The sequence below is a fragment of the Corapipo altera genome, unplaced genomic scaffold (genome assembly GCF_003945725.1).
Source record: "Corapipo altera isolate COAL_440 unplaced genomic scaffold, ASM394572v1 301, whole genome shotgun sequence".
NCBI lineage: Eukaryota > Metazoa > Chordata > Aves > Passeriformes > Pipridae > Corapipo > Corapipo altera.
In genome coordinates, this window is record NW_020884926.1 from 4,253,432 (window position 1) to 4,259,938 (window position 6,507).

At 49.0% G+C, this 6,507-nt stretch overlaps 1 protein-coding gene across 1 annotated transcript; it reads right to left on the reverse strand.

Annotated features, from left to right (window-relative positions):
- Window positions 1-172: 172 nt before the first annotated feature.
- MAD2L2 (mitotic arrest deficient 2 like 2) lies at window positions 173-6,459 on the reverse strand. Its single transcript, XM_027658306.1, has 9 exons — window positions 6,422-6,459; window positions 4,300-4,351; window positions 3,950-4,068; window positions 3,329-3,400; window positions 2,442-2,542; window positions 2,232-2,326; window positions 2,054-2,127; window positions 968-1,060; window positions 173-675 (listed from the first exon to the last, which is right to left on the reverse strand). Exons 2-9 carry the CDS (start codon window positions 4,337-4,339, stop codon window positions 634-636), a joined length of 636 nt encoding a protein of 211 aa, XP_027514107.1. The 5' UTR covers window positions 4,340-4,351; window positions 6,422-6,459; the 3' UTR covers window positions 173-633.
- Window positions 6,460-6,507: the final 48 nt, after the last annotated feature.

Consider the following 6,507-nt stretch of genomic DNA (forward strand, 5'->3'; position numbering starts at 1 on the left):
GTACCAAACTCCACCTTGCTAATGCCACCTGTGGGTGAGAGGTCTGCCATGGAAAGGGGAGAGACCAAGGTTGTACAGCCTTTCCTAGGAACTGACAGAGTCCACATACGTGCCAGAGAAGTGGTGAAAGCTCCACAGAAAAAGTACTTCCTCACTTAAGAAGGGGGGCTGGTTTGAACAGGACTCAGCCCAGTTCAACTGGGGTAAAACTTCATATTTATTGAAGACTACTTGGGACAGTCACAGTGGACAGACACTACATAAGGCCTCACTCCCCCTTAGCACGAGTCCATTACTCTCATGGAACAGCTCCTTGCTGTCCATCCCTGCCCCTGTGCAAGGGAGCTGCCCCATCAGGTGAGAACTGGATTGGTACAAAGCACTGACTCCCCAGGGACGCACTGTAACAACACCTGTACTCACTCTCACACGAGTCAACACGGGAACAGGCTCTGGCTCCACATTCCAAGTCAGTTCTATATACAGTGGTAAGAGCACTTGAAATAAAGAGGCAGCAGCTGCTCTACATTCACCAGAAGGCTGGCTGAAGAGATGGTTCTCAAGGTAAGGTTTGTGACAGATCCTACTCCACTGGAAGATCACATGAGGCTCGAAGGCAAGGAAAAGCTGAAATCAGGTGCCTTTGTGGGCTCGCTCCTCTACATAGAGCTGCATCTGGAGGAGAGAAACCAGCATCAGTCCTGTTTGGTGTACAGGTAGGTGAAAGGGGAAAAGCCTACAACAGGCTGAATAGGAAAGGTTTGTACCTTCCTCCATAACCAGGGGGTTATTTTATTATGAGGAGTCTTGCCCTGCTTTGATTACTGCCACAGAAACCTGCAAGGCTAAAGCTACTGCTCAGCAGTATTAAAGTTGTCACCCCACAGCAAACTGCAGAGCTGGTGTGAGAGCAGACAAAGCTCAGAACTACAGCAGGTTCAGCCACCTCTTGGTCAGATCTGCTCACCTTTAAGATGTCAGATGTCATGGTTTTCAGGGGGATAAGCCGGGGGTCGTGCATGTGCACGTCCTGCTCGTCAGCGAGGATCCACGGGAAGTCCTGGGGGCAGGAACACAAGGTGTGTTACTGGCAGAGCCTGGCAGTGCTGCTAGGTGAGCTCTTTCTCAGTGTTAAGTGAATGAGAGAGTGAATGGCTGAGGAAGGAACAGGTAACTCAAACCTTCCACAACAGCAAAACTTAACACTTGCACACTTGGCCCTGAGACTCAGCATTAACAGTTACAGCATCAAACCATGATGTCAACCCTCTGCTTACTGCAAAGGGGACACCTCACTTCTTTAAAAGATACACTCTCAGCTGTCACGAGCTACCATGTTCTTCTGTCCCTTATACCAGCATTTAACTGCAACTCCTGAATGCCTGGGGCATGGATTTCCATCCTGCCTTGGAAGTTTAAAGCTTGGCCTACCACACTCCCAGTTTCTGTTACTAAGCAGCACAGAGCCATTGAAATAATTTTATACTTCGTTAGCTTTATTTATTGTGCCTTAGGACACATAATATAACTTGGCCCAGGAAAAAAGTTTCCCTGTATCTGTGCAAGGATTCTTAAAAAAAAAAAAAAAATCTTGGTTTAGAAAGTGATCTGTACACACTTTAATATTTATTTGTGCCCCCAAACCTACTAGTTACTTGAATCTTAGTCTGCCTTGCTCCTTATGCAGAATCGGGAGGATCATCAGGGGATGAGAGCTGCTTTTTATTGATTAAATTCAAATATCTGTTCTACATGTCTGAGCACTTCTAAGTGATGATCAGGCACTGGGCAGTGAGTGTTGTTACAATCTGTTTCAGGGTCTGAAGCAGCCGTTGTCTGCAGCTGTGGCTGTGTGTGGTGGATGTGCTCCCACCTCACCAGCACAAACCATTTTAACCCACTTCAAGAACAGCTGTGAAGTGCCTCACACGACACTAAGTGCATGTTCAAAACATCTGTCAGCCTTAGCCTCAGAGAGAACAAAACTCTGCTCTGCCCAGTCTTTGCTCTGCAGCTTCTCACACAGAGTCAGGTGCCCAAAGGTGTCACTCACCTTTATCACCTGGATCTTTTCCATGTTCCGTGTGGCAGCCTCCCGTGTGTGAACCAGAACTGTGAAGGTGCAACCTGAGAGAGAAATGGCAGGTTCCAGCTCGGGGGACAGCTCCCAGGGGGTGGGCCAAGCCAGACAATGCCAGGCATGAGGCTGTTTGGATCCAAGGGATGTTTACCTGGGGGGTTGTTGTCCAGCACGGCGTCGCACACGCTGATTTTCAGGATGAAGGCACGGAGTAACTGCTCCACGTGGGACAGCAGGGACTCAGAACTGTGGAAGACACAGCAGTTGTTAATGGCACGCAGCAAAGGGCTGGAGCTGCTCCCAGAACAGCCCTTGGAGGCAGGTGTTGGATGCCATGGGCAAGCAGGAGTGGAAACCTCACCTAATGGAAAGCAGAGGTGGCTGGGTGATCTCGAAGACAAATCTCTCCACCGGGTGGTGCTCTTTATCCAGGATTACAACCACGACTTTCTCCACATCGTTCTGCAAGAACAAAGATTAGAAAAATCCCTTCCTTAAAACCAGCTGTGTACTGCCCCCAGTGTGCTCTGATACAGTGGGAGTGCACTCCCACTATATTTGTTGGGGCTCACAGCACAAGCAGTTATCCAAAGCCTGAGCTCAGATTATCCTTAGCAATCAGAAAAATTGCTTTTGTAAAGCCATTTCTTGCTGGATTTTAAACTGACAGTTTGTGGCTAAGGCTGAGACAGATGGGTGTGCTAAATTGTGTGTTCCTGTTTTGGAACAAGGAGGAGATGCAGCCATCTCACTGCATCCCTCAGGGATGAACACTGAGGGAGGTAAGAAACACTCAGACCACTGGCCAAACAGAGCAGCTTTGTACAACCACAGTGTACAACTGACCTCATTCTGTTTTCTGTCTGTGAAGAGCAAGGAATACAAAACCTGCCAGCAGCCTCCTGGAATGTTTCACAGGTCACACCTTTCTCTTACAAAAGTATTCAAACTGTTCTGCCAGGACAGGTGCTTAAACTGGGATGGATTCAAAAGCAGAATGTTAAAGTGCAGGATGATGTAACTGGAAACACACACACATATGTCCTCAGGTGCAAGTAGGAGATGCAGCAAGGCCTTAACTGCCAGAAAAGGTTACAGGTGTTGGTTTTAGTTTTGTTAGGAACTTTATCAGCTAATATAGTGTATATGGTAAATTAGTAAATAAAGGTTGCAATTAAGAGAGTATTTATGTTCTTTTACTTTCTATCAGAGCCACTTGCAGTACTTTGGTCCCTGACTTGCTCTCACCTTCTCCAGCAGTGGCTTTACACAGTGCAGCGTGTCCTGGATGTACTGGTTCAGCTCTGGGTGGCAGGACATCTGTAGCAAACACAGGGAACAGTCAGAGCTGTGTTTGATGTGAAGCAGGGCAATGCTAAAAGGGGAGATTTAAACAGAAGACCAGTGTGTAACAAGGCACTCCAGTCATGCTTCAAATACTGGTGAAAAATGCTGAGTTGCCCATTCAAACCAGCAATTCTTTCAGGGAAGGGTTAATCAGCTGAGGCAGATCACTGCACCCACACAGGTGTTGTCTATCAGGAATATACAGCCACAACAGCATATTGGGAACAGCGTATTCCAACCATCCCTATTTCCTAGGAAACATGCTTTCCTGTTACCTCACTGCACAGAGCTGGGGAAGCCTTCTACTACTGCTGTCCATGACCTGCTTGTTCCATGAGCACTGCTGTGTCCTCAGCTACAGGGCTGCTCTCCCTTATGACAGGAACTAATTTCCCTTCAAAAATGAGTTTGCACATTAAAACAATCACTTCCAGAGTATAAGTTTTTGTTCTAGTGACTGTTGACTGATCCTTGCTATTTTGCTTGTCCATGTGGCTGTCAGCTTCTGGGAAAATCTCCTACCTGGACAGGTACATTGTATTTTTTCCTCTTCTGAAAGATCCCAATGGGGTAAACTTCTCTGACGTACAAGATGAGGTGAACAGCCACTTCCAGGAATTCTGAAAGAACATCTGCAACAACTGAAAAACAGAAGTAAAGAATGCTGAAGAGGGGAAGGGGAAGGGGGGGAAGCAGAGCAGTCCCACAGACTCAGAGGAATTTTTTTTAAAGGTATATTTTTTTTGTACCTAAATTTCACCTGCATCCCCTTAGCTGCAGGAAGTTTAGGGACAGACCAACCCTCCAACAACACTTAGTGCCAAGGAGAAGGCTCACAGGGGCATCAGCTGCAGCTCAGCACAACACATTACCTTGCCCAAAGTTCAGGTCCTGCCGTGTGAGGGTTGTCATCTTCCCCAGGCCCTGGAAGCAACAACAAAAGGAATGTTTATCCTTTGGCTGCTGTATTATGAACACAGTCAGCCCACGGAACCATCCACCTCTCCCATGCCCCTGCTGGCCTGCAGACAGAGGTGTGAGCACCCTCTGCAACCACAGCCCTCAGGGATCACCAGCAGTGCACAAACCACAGTGTTCTGGCTCACACCTCCAACTAAGAGATCACCCATAATTTAATTCCTGCTTTTTTTCCCGCTCTCTCTCTCCCTTTTTGGGACACAGGTAAGTTCAGACCAATACTTTTTAGCAGCACAAGAAACACTGGTTTTTTAAAGCTTCATATTCCTTTCCTTTTCTATCCCCCATTTCCTACTTTAACACAAAAAATTCTCAGTTTTATGGGTTTATTCCCACACCAACATCATGAACCAACGCTCCTCCAGGCTTGGAGCTGCATCTTCCACTGACACATCACCACACAGGTTCTCATCTGCTGCCATTGCAACAGCTTCAGAGTCTGTCTCTCCAGTCCCAAGGAATCCAAACCCAAATTAAATCAACATGAACTCTGTCACACAGGATTATGGAATATCTCAAGTTGGAAGAGACCCATAAGGATCATGGAGTTCAACTCTCTGCTCCTCTCAGGACTACCCAAAACTAAACCATGTGACTCAGGGCATCATCCAGATGCTCCTTGAACTCTGACAGGCTTGGTGCCATGACCACTTTCCTGGGGAGCCTGAAATTTGTGACACTTATAAAGGGCAGCACATTATTGTGCCAAACTGAGTATCATTGCCAACAGTCAAACAGCACACACTGGGGTTCAGCTTTCCAACAGCTTTCCGTACAGGGTGGAATCTGTGCCTTACACAACTTAAGCCACAGTGTACATAATTACCTACTAGAAATTTTAATTTGTTTCACTATTTTATCCACACTCTCTGCATGCACGAAAACTAACCACCAATAGCAGCACCACTGTTGATGAGCTGTGTTTGTCTTTAAATGCCTCTGGAGCACCCTGGCTCCTCCAGTGTCCTACACAGACCTCTGCTGAACCAAAACCATTCCAACCAGCTCTTTAGACACCGATTTTCAAGCTGTTTCAGCTGCAACAAACCACATTTTTCAGACTTACAAAGAATTAGTTTAACCTTCACAAAATAGGGAGCTACTCTCATTTTCTTTTTTTTTAAATCAGAATCCTACAACTGTATATGGAGGCTTCCTGGAATATCAGTGATCTGGTACACTAAATAAAATTAAGATCCCTAAGCATCTCTCTAGCCCTCCAGCCACAGTGACTATCACATTTGTACAAAAGATCTGTATCAGAGCAGCATAAGCAATCTGTGTTTTCAGAGGTTTAGGTTCACGTCCTCATCTAAACATCATCCCTCCCTAAAGACAGGCCCCAGTGAGGGAAGAGCATCCCAAGAGATCCACCCTTCCCTGCAGTCACTAGGTTGGAAGTGGGTACCACACACTCAGCAACTGTGCAGGCAGGGAGATTGTGCAATCACAGAACAGTCTGGGCTGGAAGGGACCTTTGGGCTCATCTCGTTCCACCCCCTACCGCGGGCAGGGACACTTTCCACTAGAGAGGTTGCTCCAAGCCCTGTCCCACCTCCTTGGACACTTGCAGGGATGGGGGATATGTAACTCTAAGTCATCACGTCCAACTCCCCGTGTCTATACCCCGGGCCCCCAGGACAGCCGGCTCCCAGGGCAGGATGGAGCTGCCCGGGCCCCTCGGGTGTCTCTGACCCCGGACAGGGGGGCTGGATCCCCGGGGTGCCCCGGCCCCGCTCCGCGCACAGCACCGCCCTTCCCCGGCATTCCCGGGCCCCCGACGGGGCCCCGCATCGGCACGATCCCCCCGACCCGGTGTCCCCCTCCACCCCCGCTGTCCCTATGCCCAGTGTCACCCCACTCCACCCCGCTGTCTCCCCCCTGCCCCCGCTGTCCCTGTCCCAGCTGTCACCCCCGTTCCCACCTGGTCCCCCCGGTCCGTACCGTTCCCTGTGTCCCCGCTGTCCCCCCGGTCCGTACCGTTCCCTGTGTCCCCGCTGTCCCCCCGGTCCGTACCGTTCCCTGTGTCCCCGCTGTCCCCCCGGTCCGTACCGCTCCCTGTGTCCCCGCTGTCCCCCCGGTCCGTACCGTTCCCTGTGTCC

Excerpts from the sequence above, each read along its gene's own strand:
- MAD2L2 (XM_027658306.1), bottom strand. The coding sequence starts at position 4,339 with ATGACAACCCTCACACGGCAGGACCTGAACTTTGGGCAAG. Across the intron at positions 2,543-3,328 it reads TAAAGCCACTGCTGGAGAAG|AACGATGTGGAGAAAGTCGT; the intron begins GTGAGAGCAAGT and ends TTGTTCTTGCAG. Across the intron at positions 2,128-2,231 it reads GCTGGACAACAACCCCCCAG|GTTGCACCTTCACAGTTCTG; the intron begins GTAAACATCCCT and ends TTTCTCTCTCAG.